General features: G+C 41.7%; 1 protein-coding gene across 6 annotated transcripts in view; it reads left to right on the forward strand.

Moving 5' to 3' along the window:
* The window catches only part of Ankrd17 (ankyrin repeat domain 17), a 130,497-nt gene that overhangs the window by 59,485 nt on the left and 51,041 nt on the right, over window positions 1-19,971 (forward strand). For 3 of the 6 annotated variants that reach the window (XM_004665353.3, XM_045130224.1, XM_045130223.1), the window contains exons 12-21: window positions 69-196; window positions 423-566; window positions 1,015-1,117; window positions 2,583-3,362; window positions 7,849-7,997; window positions 10,494-10,605; window positions 10,772-10,917; window positions 16,422-16,564; window positions 17,750-17,963; window positions 18,603-18,778. In XM_004665353.3, the coding sequence (XP_004665410.2) occupies window positions 69-196; window positions 423-566; window positions 1,015-1,117; window positions 2,583-3,362; window positions 7,849-7,997; window positions 10,494-10,605; window positions 10,772-10,917; window positions 16,422-16,564; window positions 17,750-17,963; window positions 18,603-18,778 (2,095 nt within the window). The remainder of the gene's footprint in view (window positions 1-68; window positions 197-422; window positions 567-1,014; window positions 1,118-2,582; window positions 3,363-7,848; window positions 7,998-10,493; window positions 10,606-10,771; window positions 10,918-16,421; window positions 16,565-17,749; window positions 17,964-18,602; window positions 18,779-19,971) is intronic. The other 3 variants (XM_045130221.1, XM_045130225.1, XM_045130226.1) reach the window with 3 other exon arrangements.

Below are 19,971 nucleotides of genomic sequence, written 5' to 3' on the forward strand. Positions count from 1 at the left end.
CTTTCTGCTTTTACCATAATCAAGAAAAACACTTCTGATGGGATTTTTCTTTTCTTGTCCTGGTTTAGGAGCAAATGTGAATCGAACCACTGCTAATAATGACCACACTGTGCTGTCGCTGGCGTGTGCGGGGGGCCATCTGGCGGTGGTGGAGCTGCTCTTGGCTCATGGGGCAGACCCCACTCACCGGTTAAAAGTATGCAAGTTCAGTTTTCTGCTGGCATTGTGAATTCATATTTATCTTGAACATCATGAAGTCATCATGTGTGGGTTACATTTATAACTGCATTCTGAGTATTTTCTTGTTTCAGTAGAAGAAAGCCTTCTTTGTAAGCTCCCTGACTTGGGTGTGCCTGACCTGTTAGCTTTGGCTTCATATACCTTTAGGTAAACTGACTGACATTCATTCTCACTTCTTTTAGGACGGATCGACCATGCTAATAGAAGCAGCAAAAGGCGGCCACACGAGTGTCGTTTGCTATCTCCTAGACTACCCAAACAACTTGCTCTCTGCCCCGCCTCCAGATGCCACTCAGCTCACGCCCCCGTCCCATGATTTAAACAGGGTGAGAGTCAGAACCAGAGCCCGTGCTTTATCTCATTTATGTCCTTTCATTTACACCTTGTTACAGTAAAGCTCTCCTTACAACTATGCATTTTGCTGTTGGTGGCCATCTGGCTCAATATTTATATTCCAGGTTATGTGACCATTAATTGATTTCTCATTAAACCAAAATACCAACTTGAAGTCCAAGTTCGTTACAAAAATGTAACAAGTGGGCTGGTTTGATTAGTGCACGGTTAGCCTGCGTTGAGGCCATGGGTTCCATCCCCAGGAAAGAAATGTATATGTAATTGTTAGAAAAATTCTATGCAAACATTTTGTGTTAGTGTGTCATTTGCATATTATATTGAAGTGTGTTTAGTAAGTATATATGTTATTAGCCTAATATCTAATGGATTTAGTAATAATGAAGAAATAATTGATAACAATAATTGAGTCTTTTGTCTTAGGCACCTCGTGTACCGGTTCAAGCCCTGCCCATGGTTGTCCCACCTCAGGAGCCTGACAAACCACCTGCCAGTGTTGCTGCTGCTCCTCCCGTTAGGAGTAAAGGTCAGTTACACTTTTTCTCTTTGACTGTTTTTTACATGTTCGTGTGGAAATTAGATTTTTAAAAATCACCCTTTAAAGTTATTTTTCACTGACAATTAATTTTACCAAGTTAATATAAAGTCGGTGTTTTTATATTTTTATTTTTAAAACTATTGAAAAAGCAAGTTATGAAGAGAGAAGAAAGTTGTTATGAGTAATAAGTATTTAAGTTAGAAAGTGGAAATTGAGAAGAGATTCAAATGCTTATTTTTGATGGAATTCTGATGATACATGATTTCTGCTAATAGCCAATCATTTTTAGTCATATTAGGCCTGGATGTAATTGGGTGATATTTTTACGAATGATTATTGACCTGAGTCTGTGTACTGATAGGAGGTACCAGGATTAAGAAGTTGGATCACATATTAACATTGATTTGAACACAACTGGTTTAACATAGACTTTATATCTGGTATACCTTTTCTCAACCAACAATTCAAAGTTACTTCAGATAAACTTGCTTATTTCTCTAAAATTAATTCCAAGGTCCACTTTTTGACTTGTATATGTCATACCATGCATGTTCTTAAACTGTGTCCCCAGACATGACACCTACCAGTTTCAGTATGTTTTTTCAAAAGTTTTACATGAGAATCAGTGTGGTTTTTAATTTTGGGTTTGGCTACCTCTCTTCTTTTGCCAGCAAGCATGCTATATGTCCATCAGCTCTTGTTATTCAACTCCTGCAGCAGAGAGCCTTGGCATTTTTCACTTGGTTGCTAAACCTGTAGCCAGGTCAGTCTGTTCACCTGACTGTCAGAAGAGACACAGGGTGGCGTAGTCCAGCTTCTTTTCTTCCAGGAAACAGAAATCCAGTTTTCTGCTGCTCAGGTAGCTGTGTGAATATGCGAATTTAGATCTTTGTTTTGTCAGTCTTGATGATGGTAGGCCCCAACAAACACATATTTTAGTTGGATTTTAATTTCTTGGTACTTCTCAGTGGTTTGAGTATTCCGTGTGTATGTGTGTGTGTTTAAAAGGCACAGACTTACTAAATGTGTTAAAGGTTTGATGTAGAAATCTTAAATTTTCTCTAAATCTTGGTAAGTTATGCATTATTTTTCTGTTCTTAAGAGATTTTACATCCTTATGACCAAAAGAAATATCTACACATAGCCTTAGATTGTGTTTTATTTGCACCACTTAGTCACAAATCTACATCCCTCGAATATCTAATTTTAGCCATGTGATCTTTTTTAAATTCTTAAATTAATTTTCAAAGATTACTCTATGCACATAAAGTACATACATTCTGTGCTGATGATAGAGAAGGTGAATTTGCTGTTAGCTCCGTCAAAGTGCATTTTCACCTTCCGTGCAGTCGATAACTTGGTGCATGACTGTTGGCGCTAACCCTCCCAACAGTAACTCTGTAATGAGGATGCCGTTCACGTGCACTTCTGAGGGGGTTTCTTCTTCACACAGCTGCTTCTAAACAAAAGTCCAGCAGCCATTTGCCAGCAAACAGCCAGGATGTACAGGGTTACATCACCAATCAGTCTCCAGAGAGCATTGTAGAAGAGGCTCAGGGAAAGTTAACAGAGCTGGAACAGAGGATCAAAGAAGCCATAGAGAAGAACGCACAGCTGCAGTCCTTGGAACTGGCTCACGCTGACCAACTGACCAAGGAGAAGATCGAGGAGCTGAACAAAACAAGGGAGGAGCAGATTCAGAAGAAGCAAAAGATTCTGGAGGAGCTGCAGAAAGTGGAGCGGGAGTTACAGCTGAAAACGCAGCAGCAGCTAAAGAAGCAGTACCTGGAGGTCAAAGCTCAGAGAGTTCAGCTCCAGCTCCAGCAGCAGCAGCAGCAGCAGCAGCAGCAGCAGCAGCAGCCTTGCCAGCACCTGGGACTCCTGACTCCTGTCGGGCTTGGAGAACAGCTCTCCGAGGGAGACTATGCTCGCCTGCAACCAGTGGATCCTGTGTTGCTTAAAGATGAGCCCCAGCAGACTGCTGCCCAGATGGGCTTTGCACCCATCCAGCCTCTGGCGCTGCCTCAAGCTCTGCCTCTGGCAGCAGGTCCCCTGCCTCCGGGCTCCATCACAAACCTTACAGAACTGCAAGGAGTGATAGTTGGACAGCCAGTGCTGGGCCAAGCACAGTTGGCAGGGCTGGGGCAAGGAATTCTCACAGAAACACAACAAGGGTTAATGGTAGCCAGCCCTGCTCAGACCCTCAATGACACGCTGGATGACATCATGGCAGGTGGGTTTATATTGTTACGAGCAGGTATCAAGTTATGATTTGCTTAAGGCGAATAAGCGAATAAGAATATGCCAGAATTTTTTGCTATTACTCAACTTGAGAAGTATTTTTGGACTCTTGACCTATGTATATCTTTAGTTCAGTCTAAGAACTATGACGGAAATGGGTGGAGTTAAAGATGAGTTCATTCAATACAGATAACTGAAGCTTTCTGGCTTAGCTGAGTAGACTGGGAACCTAGGTGCACAGTCATGGATTGATGCTTGATTCGTGCTTTTGTTTTTGTTTGTGGTTTTTGTTTTTGTTTTTTCTTTTTCCTTCTTGTGTGTGTGTTTTTAAGTTTCAGAAGACAGGTTAAATTTTGCCTTTTTTACTTCTGTATTCACGCTAACAAGTGAGACTCGATGAAAGCTGTAGTAGGGATGTAGGATGTACCAGCTTACTTGTCATCAGAGTTACTTTATGCCTAATGTACCAGCTTGAGACCGGTGGCTCTTTAACAACCACACACTTTTACATAATGAATAAAGTACCACACCACGTAGAGTTTATTCTCCTCTCAGTGATTTCTTTTAATCCCCTGTGATTGGTTAATGTGTAGTCTCTTCTAACTGTATCACAAAAAGTGATAGATTCTTAAGTATAAAGCCAGGAAAAGTTTATTCTATTTTTAACAAGTATTTACAACTTTAGAAAATGTGTTAATGTTTATTTTTTGTTAATTGTGTAACAAATTATGAAATTTGATAGGGTTATAACTGATAGAATGCTATATTGAGAAAGATAATTTGCTTCCTTGAAGCAAGGAAATAGGGAATGGGAAGAATAAAGAGAAAAGGTTGAGTTTTGACACGTTTCTCATTTCTTCCCCTATCATTGGTCTTTACCTGAAAGATTAACTTTTTCTCATTTCAAAACTATATCCAGTAAAACGTCACCTGCTTTGATGAGGTCACACACGACTCCTCTCTCTGCACGTGTGGTGGTTTTGCCTTTAGTTTCAGCTGACCTTAGAAACATGGCTGATTTGTATGTTAAAGAGCTTCTGCAAAGTTCCCAGTCCTTTCTTAGACAGAATGACAATATTTGCTAATCTTAGTTAAGGAGAGTGAAGCAAACTATGCTAAAATAAAAAAGTAGGAATTAACAGTAAGAAATGTAAAAAATATTAATATGAATATATAAATTTGAAAGTCTCTTCTAGTCACCTCTAGCTAGTTATAATAGCTAATAAAACTAAAAGTCTTTAAAATTCCATATGATAGCTGGAATATTAAGTCCAAATTTCATGCTGTGTCCATGGCCATCAGTTTGGGTCAGACTACCCAAGGATTATAGCATTATACATTGCTTGTTGACTAGATGAAGGATGGACTTTCATACCAGTGAATGTTGAAAAATATTTTTGATCTGATATCAGTATCTATCTGACAGATTTGTACAGACTTGTAGTAATTTGCTGATACAACTTTTTAAAAATGCTAATGAGAATGAGAAGTTTGTAAAGTGGCTTTTCTGTTGACTGGTATATTCCACCTCCATGTTTCTATCTGTTTTTCAGGTTCCCCTTTGCAGTATAAAAGTTCTTTTTTAATGCTCTGAACATCTTAGTGAATGTGACAAATTGATCATGTTTTAAAAATACTACTGTATTATGTTCATTTGTATGGGAGGAAAAATAAACAAAGGAGAAAGAGCAAAATTAAAATCTACCTACCTGCCAATTCATCCCGACCTAGTATTACTTCTTCTATCAGCCCTGCGTGGTATCAGTGTGGACATGCATGTGCATTCCCTCCCTTCTTCTTTTGTAGTGTGGTATCACTGCTGTTGTCCTTCCTGTGAAGTGTGGATATGTCTGTGCATTCCTCCATCCCTGCCTCTTCCTGCAGTGTCACTGTTTAAAGCCATTCTCAGTTGACAGAGTCCTTCCCCTGGATGGGGTAACATATTGTAGCTGCATTCACCTCATTAAGCACACAGCGTCTTTTTCCTTAGTTCTCCTTTATTTAAGCCCTCCTTAGACATTCTTCCGGTCCTGGCACAGACAGAGCTGATGAGAATCTTTAGTCCTTACATTCTCCACACTCTGCAAATCAAGTTAGTCCTCTCTGAACACCTTGTCTTCACTTTGTCTCAGGTTACTCTGTCCTAACCATGGCTGAACATGTGATTTCCCCTTCTCACTCAACCCTAAAATGAAGCCGCACATGTTAAAAGTCAATTGTTCTTTAGCTGCTTAAATATTTACATCTTATTTTTATTAATAGATGGAATGAGTGGTGGTTAGTTACCTAGTTTTAGTAAATTAGTGTCATAGATAACCCAAAGGAAGTAAGGGAATTGTTTTATCTTTTTTTTTTTTTTTAATGGAATAATAAGAATACCAATTTGGCCGAAAAGAAAGAATGATAGAAGAGAAGCAAGCTAAGTGGCATCAGTAGGTCCTTAAAAATAAATGATGGCAGCATGAATTTGAATAATAATTTAGTCACTTAGCAGTATAGCCTAATGGATCTGTTTAGCATTATGAAATAAAAATCAGTTATTTGAAAAGACTAGCATTTGTGCTTGTGAAGTTTGTATGTGGACTATGTGCATTGAAATTGCTTGCTCTTGACAGCAGGTGTGGTGGCTAACGCCTGTTATCCCTGCCCTGGGAAGCGGCCTCAGCAGGATCAGGAGTTTACAGCTACATAGTGAGTGTGAGGCAAGCCTGGGTTATAAGACCCTCTGAAAACAGAGCAATAAAATAAAGTACATACAGAAATAAAATGACTGAATCTTCTTACCATGTAAAATTAACAGAATGGAGTAACATGATCAAAGTCATCAGATGGTCAGTTTAATGTATTAATACCCACCCTTTTCTTTTCACCTGCTCCATAAAGATTCCCAGTGATTGTTCTGTTTTGTCTTTCCTTTGCTTTTCCTTTGACCTTCAAGTGGACTCAAAAATGTGTAATGATAGAATTGTTGTTATAATGTATAGTATATGTTTGTGCCTTACCCATGGATTTCATGTAGATTTCTTCTTGGCAGTCATGTTTATAATTGTTAAAAGGATTATAAGCTGTTTTGCCTGGTTTCAGACTCAGTTGAGAATCATGGTTGGTTTCTGTCTGATGTGGGTTACACTACTATGGTGACACACATCCACACTCTGTGCAAAGATTAATAAACCCACTTTCTTAAGAATAACATAGGGTTATGAGCAGGAGTGCAGGGGTGTGATGGTCAACATACTCACTCAGGCTTTCCTTAGTGGGTGACAGTGTATCACGGCAAAACCCTACTTACAAGAAGCATTTGTACTATGGAGGGCAATTGTGCAGTCATTTCTGCCCCAGTCGTCTGAATGTTTGTCCCCATGACTCAGATTGATCTTTGGACATTGTAGCTTCCTTGGAATTAGCTCTTCATGTGACAGATATGTTCCTATGTAAAGATATGATTTTCATGTTTGAATAGCTGTCACACTGAAGGCTACAGCACAGAACGACATCTGTGTCCTGTGGTAGTTAGTGAATACTGGAGGCTGTCACACTGAGGGCTATGATGCAGAGTAATACTCTGTTCCTGTGGTAGTTAGTGGACAGTAATAAAATTCTCCTCTTATATTAGTAAACACTGACGATACCCTGTCCTGTGGTAGTTAACAGATACTAATGAAATTCTCTTCCTGTGGTAGGTAGTGAACACTAATGAAATTCTCCTCTTGTATTAGTGAACACTGACAATACCCTCGTCCTGTGGTAGTTAGTAAACATTAATGAAATTCTCCTCTTGTGTTAGTGAACACTGACAATGCCCTCATCCTGTGATAGTTAGCAAACACTAATGAAATTCTCCTCTTGTATTAGTGAACACTGACAATACCCTCGTCCTGTGGTAGTTAGCAAACACTAATGAAATTCTCCTCTTGTATTAGTAACACTGACAATGCCCTCGTCCTGTGGTAGGTAGTAAACACTAATGAAATTCTCCTCTTGTATTAGTGAACACTGACAATGTCCTCGTCCTGTGGTAGGTTGTAAACACTAATGAAATTCTCTTCCTGTGGTAGTTAGTGAACACTAATGATACCCTCTCCCTGTGGTAGTGAACACTAGAAGCTGCTCTTCCTTCCCAAGCAGTAAGATCTCTTATCTGTGCACTATAAAGTGTGAAACATTTTCCCTTCTTAATCTTGACAATTTTACCTTTATTCCTTTTCTGTTTCTATTTAATTTATGATTTTTTGTTGAGGTTGTATTAAGAATATAACTACTTTTTCATGGGCTAGTATTTAGAAAACGTTGGACTCGGTACACATTTTAATTCTGTGCTGGCCTCCCATCAAGAGTAACAGGAAATGAGGTGTCAGTGCTCCAGCCATGTCTGGTGGACATGAGGCTCAAGCACTGTTTGGCGTTCTGGATGGGTCTGTCTCTGGCCTCCCTCGTGGTGCTCCATCCGCACTAAGTGCAGTTGTTTTGTTCAACAGCAGTCAGTGGAAGAGCGTCTGCAGTGTCCCACACTCCTACCCACAGTGTCGCTGCCTCTGTTTCCCAGCCTCAGACTCCAGCTCCGAGCCCCGTCATCTCTCCTTCAGCCATGCTACCCGTCTTCCCTGCCATCGACATTGACGCACAGGTAAGCTGTCCCCCTCGCTAGATTCAGGGCTTCGTTTGCAGTGGCGGGAGGCCCTTGTGTGCCCATTTTCTCCCCCCCCCCCCCCCCCCGCCTCTCTCTGTTGCTCTTAAATAAATTAAAAAAAAAAGTAACCCACCTATTATATGATAAAATACTAGGCTGGGCATGGCAGGTCATGCCTCTAAACCCAGCATGTTGGTGGGTAATGCAGAAGAATTCTGGGAACTCAAGGCCATCCTGGGCTGCATACGGAGTGAGTCTTGACTAGGCTACAGTAAGACCCTGCAACAAAAATTCACACTGTTTGGCTGTAGAGAAGGCTTAATGGTTAAGGTGCTTGATGGCAAAGCCAAAGGACCCAAGTTTGATTCTCCAGTACCTATGTAAAGCTTGATGCACCATGTGGTACATGTGTCTGGTGTTTGTTTACAGTGGCTACAGGCCTTAGTGTGCCCCCCCCACCTCTGTATCTCTCTAAAATCAATAAAATATTTTAAAAAGCATACTCTTAAGAATGGATATCTTGCTGGGCGTAGTGGCACACGCCTTTAATACCAGCACTTGGGAGGCAGAGATAGGAGTCTGTGAATTTGAGGCCACCCTGAAATACATAGTAAATTCCAAGTCAGCCTGAGGCTGGAGTGAGACCCTACCTCGGACCCCCCACCCCACAATAAAAATGGATGTTTGGGTTGGAGAGTTGGCTCAACAGTTAAGACCCTTGCCTGCAAAAAGCCTAAGGATTGAGATTCAATTCTTCAGTGCCCACCTAAAGCCAGATGCACAAGTTTTCAAAACAATATTTAAGAATGAAGAATGAATATCTGGAATCGACTACCACTGGTCATTACGTGACGGTCTGTTTCTGACGTCATCATTCTTTATATATAATTTTAGTCTGGTATAGAATAGATTATAAAAAAGAAAGCCAGGCCATGGTGCCTCATGTCTAGCATGCAGCAGAGAATGAGGAATTCAAGGTCATCCTTGGGATTTTACATGGCAAGTATTCTCATTGCACCTATGGATGGATCATCTTTGGTTTTGTTTTGTTTGTTTTTTAAAGACAGGATCCCTCTTGGGAGGGAGGGGAGAGAGATGTTGAGATTGTCAGCATGCGCCCATACCCAGCTTTATGTCCCTGTTGAACAGTCTTCTCTCCAGCCCAGTCTTTTTTCTTCTTCTTTTTAATTTATTAGAAAATGGGTGCTGCAAGGCTACTTGTTATTATTAACCAACTCAAACACATGCACCACTTTGTGCATCTGGCTTTATGTGGGTACTGAAGAGTCGAATCTGGGCCAACAAACTCTGCAAACAAGTGCCTTTAACTACTGAGCCATCTCATCAACCCTGGCATAAGTCCTTTTTTTTTTTTTTTAACACATTTATTTATTTTGAGAGAGAGAGAATATGAGTGTGCTAGGGCCTCCAACCACTGTCAATAAACTCAGATGCATGCGTCACCTTGTACATCTGGCTTATGTGGGTCCTGGGAATTGAACCTTGGTCCTTAGGCTTCACAGGCCCATGGAATGAGTCTTAAAGATAAGTTAAGGCACTTGCCTGCAAAGCCAAAGAACCCTGGTTCAGTTCCCAGTGACCCATATGCACAAAGTGGCAAATGTGTCTGGAGTTCCTTTGCAGCAAGTGGAGGCCCTGCCATGCCCATTCTGTCTTCTCTCTCTGTGTCTGCTTGCAAATAAATGAACAATTAAAATGAAAAACATGTTGCTTACTTTAGAAGGCCTATAAGTTATTTCATACTAAAGTCTTCATGTTAAGTATGTGTAAACACATCCAAACTCCACATCCCAGGGGGCTCCCTCATTTCCACATTTGCCAGCCTGTTAAAATATATTTAAAAAAATATTTATTAACCTAATGGGGTGATGCACATCTTTAATCCCAGCACACAGGAGGCAGAGATAGGAGGATCGCTATGAGTTCGAGGCCAGCCTGGAACTGTAAAATAAGTCCTAGGTAAGCCTGGTCTAGAATGAGACCCTACCTTGGAGGAAAAAAAAAAAAGCCTATTAAGTTCTAATAATATTTGTAGCTCTTTAAAAAGAAAATCCTTGAAGGCAGAAGTGGCAGCACAAGCATGTCATCAAGCCCCAGAAGCTAGAGGCAGAATGAAGCATTCAGTGCCACATTAGCTCCATAGTAACTCTAGTGCAGCCTGGCTACCAGACACCCACCCTCAAAAACAACAACAAAGCTGGATGTGTGGCTTGCTGTGAGTTCGAGGCCAGCCTGGAGAACAGTGAAACCTGGGCAAGTGGGAAGAGGATAATAAACCATCATATTCAACATGATGTGCCTATAGCCTCAACCCTCCGGAGCTGCCATGTTCCAAGCCAGCCTAGGCCACATAGTGACCATAAAAAGAAAATTGATGTTTGGTGTCTTCATAGAACAGTGTGTCACGTGTGTATCTGTGTGTATTCTGCCTTAGCATTGTCAGATAAATGACTGAAATAATTCTTTTTCCAGACTGAGAGTAATCATGATACTGCCCTGACACTCGCTTGTGCTGGTGGCCATGAGGAACTGGTCCAAACCCTGCTGGAGAGAGGCGCTGGTATTGAGCACAGAGACAAGAAAGGTGCCACTTGTTTTTGTTCATTCACTTTGAAAAACCTAGTTGTCATAAAATATGTATTTAGAAGTAATTCTTTTAGCCATATTTTGGCACTTTGGTATATTGGAAAATAGTGTTAATATTATTCCTTTGCTCATCATGTAGTGAGAAGATCATTATTTTTCTCCAGGTTTTACTCCACTCATCTTGGCTGCTACAGCTGGTCATGTTGGTGTTGTGGAAATACTGCTGGACAATGGTGCAGACATCGAGGCCCAATCAGAAAGAACAAAGGACACACCCTTGTCCTTGGCTTGTTCTGGGGGCAGACAGGAGGTAATATTTTCCTTAGTAAAATTGTTTATCTGTTTGGCAAATATATTCTTAGGGGTTTTATTTTGTTTTGCTTTTTCCCTGTAGCATAGCTCAAATTATCTACAAGCAAATGTAGTGTAATACAAGCTTCTCAGAATAGCCATTCCTTTTAACCCTCGTCACCAAAACAAAGCACCTAGCTTAGGATGCCATGCATGGTCCAGGAAAGACCGAGACCTTCCATGTCAAGTCAGTGAGCTCCACATGACTTTTTTTTTTTTTTTTTTTTTTTGGCTTTTCAGGGTAGGGTCTCACTCTAGCCCAGGCTGACCTGCATTTACTTTGTAATCTCAGGGTGGCCTCGAACTCACAGCGATCCTCCTACCTCTGCTTCCTGAGTGCTGGGATTAAAGGCATGCGCCACCACGCCTGGCTTATGCATGGCTGTCTTTCTCAGTCTTAGAACATAGAAGAGCTACAATTATTGAAAAACTAACCTGACAATCACTGTGTGTTTTCTGGCATTATTAAATCATTAGCTGGCTAACCTCATTCTGCAGTACAAAGGGTATGCCTTACTAAGCCACAATTCTACACATTGACAAAATTTGTAGAGCCACAACTTCTCAGTCAGTCAAGGAATCACTAGATGTAGGGTTCACAAAGCACCCTGGGTTCTCCAGGTCAGTGTTCTATTCAGCTTAAAAATCATCCTTCTTGGACTGGAGAGATGGCTTAGTGGTTAAGGCATTTGCTGGCAAAAAGGCAAAGCACCCAAGTTTGATTCCCCAGTACCCAACTAAAGCCAGATGCATCAGGTAGCCCATGTTTCTGGAGTTCGTTTGGTGCACCCATTCTGTCTCTCTGCCTCTTGAATAAAATATTTTATTTTTTAAAAAGTCATCCTTCTTTCCTGCCTTCCCATCTCTTCTCTCCTATAGGCTATTGAATGCCACTCAAGAGATCTCACTAGTTTTTTTTTAAAATTTAATTTATTATTATTTATAAGCAGAGAGAGAAAGAGTGGGTGCATCAGGGCCTCCTTCCACCGCAAGCAAACTCCAGACATATGTGCCACTTTGTGCATCTGGCTTTGCGTGGGTACAGGGAATTTGAACCTGGGCTGTCAAGCACCTCAATCACCAAGTCATTTCTCTACCCCCCCCCATTGTTTTTTTTTTGAGGTAAGGTCTTAATCTACCACAGGCTGACTTAGAACTCACTCTGTAGTTCCAGGCTGGCTTCAAACTCATCATGATCCTCCTACCTCTGCCTCCCATGCCCAGCTGTCATAATACCTTTTACTAGTTTATTTAGAAAACCTATTGAGATCCTGATGTAGTGGGGCATGTCTTTAATTTCAGCACTTGGGAGGCAGAGGTAGAAGGATTGTCATGAGTTAGAGGACACCCTGAGATAATAGCTAGAGTGAGACACTACCTTGAAAAAATTAAGGAAGTAAAGAAGAAAGAGAAAAGGGAATTATGAGCATAATTCCCATACAAAGAATGGGAGCTCTAGTAGAATGGCACCAATACAGGGAGATTTGCAGAATAAAAGCATCGCAGGACTGAGGAAAAGGCTCGGTCCTAAGGCATCTTACTTGTCCGCGGGAGGACCTGTGTTCAGACTCCCCACCCATGTAAGGACTGAGTGTGGCCGCAAGTGCCTATAATCACAGCTATGGGGAGGCAGGCAGATACTGGAGAATCCCTGGAACTAGTAAGTTCTGTAGCCAGCTTGAGGTTCAGTTGGAGACACTACCACACCAAAGAAGAGACCATTTGAGGAAGGTACCTTACATTGACCCCTGGCTTCCATGTCTCCCTGCCCACACAGTCTATACCGCTTCTTTCTTTCTTTTTTTTTTTTTTTTAAGGTAGATAGTCTTGTTGCTGTAGCCCAGGCTGACCTGGAATTCACTGTGTAGTCTCAGGGTGGCCTTGAACTCCTGAGATCCTCCTACATCTGCCGCCCAAGTGCTAGGATTAAAAGCGTGTGCCACCGTGCCCAGTGAATTAAGAATTTTAATAGTGTTGCTTTGGTTTCTTCTGTGAGTTTTCCCTGTCTATTCAGTGTTTATGTAACAAGTCAGTGCACCCGATGGTGTGGTGTGTTGTGCACAGGAGGAGCAGACCTGCTCCTGAGAGCTCCTGTTCCTCCGTGGCTCACAGGAAAGGCAAGAGGTAGGCTAAGAGGATGTTTACAGCGAATATTAAGTAAGGTGGTCTAAGTAAGTCTTCTTAATTTGATCATTTTTTTCTATTATATCAGAAAAAATAGATTCCTATCAATTCTAGATTAAAATATAATGGCAAAACTTTTGAAATTAAACTAAAAAGCTAGGTGTGGTGATTCACTCCTTTAATCCCAGCACTTGGGAGACAGAGGCAGAACATCACCATAAGTTGGAGACCATCTAGAGAGTGAGTTCTAGGTCAGCCTAGATTGGAGTGAAACCTCTGCTTCAAAAACAAACAAACAAACAAACAAAAAAACTAGAGAAATATAATAATTCTCTTTTGAAATGTTTTGAAAGTAAATTTTTTTTTTTAGTTATTTTTTTGGTTTATTTTTATTTATTTATTTGAGAGTGACAGATAGAGAAAGAGGCAGAGAGAGAGAATGGGTGCGCCAGGGCTTCCAGCCACTGCAGACAATTTCCAGATGCTTGTGCCCCCTTGTGCATCTGACTAATGTGGGTCCTGGGGAATCGAGCCTCGAACCGGGGTTCTTAGGCTTCACAGGCAAGCGCTTAACCGCTAAGCCATCTCTCCAGCCCGAAAGTAAATTTTAATCATTACATAGCTTGAAAAAATTGTTCATTTCATATATTAACAATTTTTTTAGCTATGAATCAAAATCAAAACAAATTGATTTCTCAGACCTTTAACCCCATGCTGAGATAGGATTGCTGTGAGTTTGAGGTCAGCTTGGGCTGCACAGCAAGTTTCAGATCAGTCTGGGCTAAAGTGAGACCCTGCCTCAAAAAAAAAAAACAGACAAAATAATAATTACAAAGTAGTAGTATGCCATGCTTCCATTAGTTTTGTAGTATTTAAATGCAGCAGGTGGACTGGGCTATTTAGCTCATGTGCCTAGCATGTGTAAGGCACTGCGCTTCTTCCCCAGCACCACCAAAATAAGAGAGAAAAAGAAAAGGAAAAGCAAAAGGCAGTGGTTATGTGCAGTGTTGCCAGTGTTAGTCTTTCTTCTAACAACTGCTAGAAACACATGGCTTTCATTGCTGTCAGAAGAGGTGAGTATTTTGAAGCAGTTAGTCAACTTTTGATTGTCAGTTTAGTTTGCTATTATAAAAGCTTACTTTTTTCACAAATTCATAATGTGTATATATATATATATATCCTGATTGTATTCCCCTTTAGCCCTCTCTTATCCACTTAACTCCTTTCTTCTCAATCAGTGCCCTCCCTTCATGTCCTTTTTCTTTATTTTTTTCTTAAATTTTATTTTTGCATGTGGTTGGGTAGAAGATCGTACTTCAGTGCATAGGAGACTCCATTTCATTACATTGTTCTGTTTTGTTTCTTTGAGGTAGGGTATCACTCTAGACCAGGGTAACCTGGAACTCACTCTGTAGTTCCAGGCTGGCCTCAGACTCATTGGTGTTCCTCCTGCCTAAGCCTCCGTAGGGGTTAAAGGTGTATGCCACCATGCCCCCTTATGCTGGGATTAAAGCACTGCTTTGGGGGTGGCTACTGCTGCTTCTCTCCTCCTCCAGCTCCCATCCCCCCAGTTAGATACACATCCCTATTTACTAAAACTAACAAATAGGGGAGTGTGATCATGAGCACCTATAATCCCTTTCCTGGCAAGGTACCTACAGGAAGATCCATGGGGTTTGCTATCTAACCTGTCTAGCCCAATCAGTGAGTGATCTTGTCTCAAAAAAGTAAGGTATAGATTGAAGACATACTCAGTCTTGACCTCTGCTCTCTGCATACAGTCACTCACCACACACACAGTATCTACCTTGAATCACACAAATCTTTGTAGTATACATATAAGAAGAAGCACTGTTGGGCTGGGGAGATGGCTTAGCAGTAAGCAAACCCTGACCACTGGGGTTCTCCACTATACATGTAAAGCCAGATGCAGAAAGTTGTGCATGTGTCTAGAGTTCATGCAGGGGCAGAAGGTCCTAGCATACAGTCTGTCTCTAAGAAAACACTATTAATAATTATTTCCTGGTGAGTATTTTGGTGGGAGATACATACTAAGAGTTACAGCTAAGGCTTGGACCAGTCTTAGCTTTACTCTGCCTCAGTCGCAAAGTGAATAGGAAACTACACCTCTGCCCAGTAGTTTAGTACATCACACGGCATAGGAGCAGAAGATCCACAAGTGACTCCAAAGCGTTTGGCGATAATCCTATAACAGAAACAAACAGGGTACAAAAGGTGGCTAAAATGAGGACTGCCAAGCATGGGCATTGTCCAGAACCATGTGCTGTCAGTGGCTGTGTGTGCTACTGAAGCTACACCCCCAGTAATTGCATCATGGAAAGGTTTTAATACTACATCTCGAAGCATTTATTTACATTATTCATGGTAGAATCTAAATCATCATTCTCATAGCAACACCTGTTCCCAACCCCAACAACGTGCTTTCTACAGCAAAGCCCTGCCTCCCAAATTGCTACCAGATGGGGACTAAACATTCATACATACTAGTTTATGGGGGACACCTAATTCAAACCATTTATTTATTTGAGAGAGAGAGAGGCAGAGAGAGAGAGAGAATGGGCACACCAGGGACTCCAGGCATTGCAAGCAAACTCCAGATGCATGCGCCCTCTTGTGCATCTGGCTTATGTGGGTCCTGGAGAATCAAACTTAGGTCCTTCAGCTTTGCAGGCAAACGCCTCAACCACTAAGCCATCTCTCCAGCCCCTTTTCTGTTGTTGTTTTTGCTTTTTGAGGTAGGGTCTTGCTCTACCCAGGCTGACCTGGAATTCACTAAGTAGTGTCAGGGTGGCAGTTTTCCTGCCTCTGCCTCCCAAGGGCTTGGGCTACTACACCCAGCTGCTTTTAGGGTTTAAAGTGTTTCCACTTGAGTTGTAGAGATGGCTTAGCGGTGAAGCGCTTGCCTGTGAAACCTAAGGTTCCCGGTTTGAGGCTCGATTCCCCAGGACCCACGTTAGCCAGATGCACAGATGGCGCATATGTCTGGAGTTCATTTGCAGTGGCTGGAAACCCTGACACGCCCATTCTCTCTCTCTCTCTCTCTCTCTCTCTCTCTCTCTCTCTCTCTCTCTCTCTCTGTCACTCTCAAATAAATAAATAAAAAATGAGCCAGAAAAAAATTGAAAAATATAGTGTTTCCACTTAAGAAGCTCTGGTGGCTTCTAAGAACCCTTGCTGTGATGTGAAACTAATTTTGTGCAAAGGAACTTCCCTCTTGTTTTGTTATACAATATACCAGAAGGAATAAGGAGAGAGGTACATGCCTTGAGGATTGTCTTAATTTGAGAGCACTTATTTCTCTCCCTCTTGTCCTTGTAGGTGGTGGAGCTGCTATTGGCTAGAGGCGCAAACAAGGAGCACAGAAATGTCTCTGACTACACCCCTCTGAGCCTGGCTGCTTCGGGCGGCTACGTGAACATCATCAAGATACTGCTAAATGCAGGAGCTGAGATTAATTCTAGGCAAGTTGGATTCTTTCTCTTTATGTGCTATGTTGAATAAGAGTGCTTTGTTGTAGATATGTAGAGAAAAGTTATTTTTAATGCCTTATTAAGGCGTTTATTACAGACTTAGGATTTAGATAGCTACAGCTTTTTTTTTTTTTTTGGGGGGGGGTAATTTTATTTATTTGTGTGAGAGAGAATAGGTTCACCAGGACCTCTAGCAGCTGCAAACTCCAGATGCATGCACCCCCCTGTGCATCTGGCTTACATGGGTCCTGGGGAATAGAACTAGGGTCTTTGGCTTTGCAGGCAAGTGCCCCAACCACTAAGCCATCTCCCCATCCCTAGATTGCTAGAGCTTTTAAAAATTAGTTTTATTTGGGGCTGGAGAGCTATCTCAGTGATTACAGGTATTTTCTTGCAAAGCCTGATGGCCCAGGTATAATTCCTGATAACCACTTAAAACCATGTGCACAAAGTGATGCATGTATCTGGACTTGGTTTGCAGCTACAATGAGGCCCTATTAAGACTGTTGACATGGTTAAAATACCAAGTGTAATTTTTTGATGGCTCTTAAAGCAATCACGACTTTGTGTTTACTAAACGAATAGTTACTTCATTATCATTATATGATGGAAAGTCCATTTTTTGTCTTATGATATAAAATAATACAGGTCATATTTAGTGAATGCGTTTTTTGTTGTTGTTGTTGTCGTTGTTGTTTTTTGAGTTAGGGTATTGCTCTGGCCCATGCTGACCAGGAATTCACTGTGTAGTCTCAGGCTGGCCTCAAAGTCACAGCAATCCTCCTACCTCTGCCTCCCAATTGCTGGGATTAAGGATGTATGCCATCATGCATGGCGTGAATAAATATTTCTAAGGGGAGGTCTGGAGAGATGACTTAGCAGTTAAGGCACTTACCTGCAAAGCCAAAGGACCCTGTTTCAATTCCCTAGGAACCACATAGGCCAGTTGCACAAGGTGGTGCCTGTGTCTGGAGGCCCTGTCACGCCCATTGTCTTTCTGTTGGCCTCTCTCTCTCAAATAAGTAAATAAAATTTAATAAACAAACAAATAAAAACCCAAACCTTTTCCTCACCTTCCTCAACATGAAATGAAACCACTATGCATCATTGTGCAATTTTTCTGGTGTAAAATGTGTGTTTTTTTCTTTTGTTCTCTCCCTGTATCTTTACTTCCAGGACTGGTAGCAAATTGGGCATTTCTCCACTGATGTTAGCAGCTATGAATGGGCATACAGCTGCAGTTAAGCTCCTGTTAGATATGGGCTCCGACATAAATGCTCAAATAGAAACCAATCGAAACACTGCCCTTACTTTAGCCTGCTTCCAAGGGAGAACCGAGGTGGTCAGTCTTCTGCTTGATAGAAAAGCAAATGTGGAACACAGAGCCAAGGTAAGAAAGTTCTGAGAGTGTTGTGGTGTCACTTCCTACGTGAGAACTCATTTCAGGAAAGAAAACCTTATTAGAGGTTCAAACCATAGTTACTGTGCTGTTTCTTAACTGTGGCAAGGCAGAGGAGGGGGAGGAAAAGAAAGTGGGGAGAGGCAGAAAATCTCGTGGTCTGGCTCTTCCAGCTCAGCTTCCCTTCCTACTATTCATTATGAGTCCATCAGTGGAGAGAGCACTCCAACCCTGTCACTGCCCAACATTCTAAAAGCAGAGCCTTTGCAAGACGTTACAGATCCTGACCATTGCACCTGGCATTGTATTGACGATTAAGGTGTGATAAGGTAACAAAATAATGAAGATTGTAATACTTTCCAGGCCCACCTATCCTCTACATATGTCTGAAATCAGAAGTTATTCTGATAGGGTTATAGGTATTAACTATGGATCATTAGCTGTCAGAGATGTGCTGTCTTGAAAGGAAACATTTCATAACACCACTGATTTAGGTAGTGTCATCTCTTAACCCATGATCACCGAACAAGCTTCAGTCTGTAGAAACCAGGCCATGCACTTTCTTCTCTTTAGCATGTTTGCTGTTTCTTGTCCTTACATGCGGTCTGTTTTTATTTCCCTCCAAACTAGACTGGCCTCACACCATTAATGGAAGCTGCCTCTGGTGGATATGCAGAGGTGGGTCGAGTTCTTCTGGATAAAGGTGCTGATGTCAATGCCCCTCCGGTGCCCTCCTCAAGAGATACAGCTTTAACCATAGCAGCAGATAAGGGGCATTACAAATTTTGTGAACTTCTCATTGGCAGGTATGGTGTCACTGTGTCCTTCATGAATGAATATGTTAATCACTCATTACTATGCTCTGTGGGCAGTGCTACTACTTTTTAAAAAGATGAATTAAGAGCTGGAGAAATGGCTCAGTGGTTAGAGGCACTTGCTTTTAAAACCTGACAGCCCAGGTTCGGCTCCTCAGGACCTGCAGAAAGCCAGAGGCACAAAGTTTGGAGCATGTGTCTAGAGATCATTTGCAGTGGCAGGAGGCCCTGTCACACCCAATTTCTTTGTCTGTCTCTCTCAAATAAAAATTCGAAATTAAAAAAAGGCCGGGCATGGTGGCGCACACCTTTAATCCCAACACTCACTTTTAATCCCAACACTCAGGAGGCAGAGGGAGAAGGATCACCATGAATGAGTTCAAGGCCACCTTGAGACTCTGTAGTGAATTCCAGGTCAGCCTGAGCTAGAGTGAGACCCTACCTCGAAAAACAACAACAACAAAAAAAAAAAAAAAAAAAAAAAAATTGAAATTAAAAGAAAAAGTGACAAAAGATATCACATGCAGTCACTTCTATGAACTTCAAATATGTTCTCAGACCCACCTCTTGTCTGCCACCTATCCAGCGCTTTGCCACACTTTTTGCTTTGTGTTGGTGCAGCAAGGATGTCTGTCTTCTTCTTCACATGTGCTGTTACTTGCTGTTGTCCTCCATATTCTGCTTCAGAGGAGTATCACTCTAAAGACTTGAGATAAGGCTGCTTTGACTCTCCTCCTCATTATAGTACTTAAAGCTTTTAGGTGACAGGTAGGAACTGGTAAAGGATCAGGAAGGAGCAAGGGTAGTTTGTACTTTGAGTTGCTTAGAACTTGTGTCTCCAACTTGCATTCTTGGGCTGGGAAGATGGCTGAGCCATTAGAGGCACTTACCTGCAAAGCCTGCTGGCCTTGATCCAGTTCTCCAGTTTCTGTGCCATGCCAAATGCCTACAGGCTAGTCATCTCTCCAGCTCCCTGCTATGTAAGCCTTAAAGGCCTTTTCTTGGTATCCTAATTGTAGTAATTGTTTCTGACTTCTTTAAACTGAAGCTCCAGTTTCCTTGTGTTCCTGGATGCTGAGAGCTAAAGTTAGGTGTTGGTTGATTTCTTATGAAGCTGTCTAATGTAAATCCAGGGACGCAGATAATGACAGAGAGTATTTTCTTCTCAAAGGATACTCTTGAGC

Source organism: Jaculus jaculus, chromosome 11 (genome assembly GCF_020740685.1).
Source record: "Jaculus jaculus isolate mJacJac1 chromosome 11, mJacJac1.mat.Y.cur, whole genome shotgun sequence".
Taxonomy (NCBI): Eukaryota; Metazoa; Chordata; class Mammalia; order Rodentia; family Dipodidae; genus Jaculus; species Jaculus jaculus.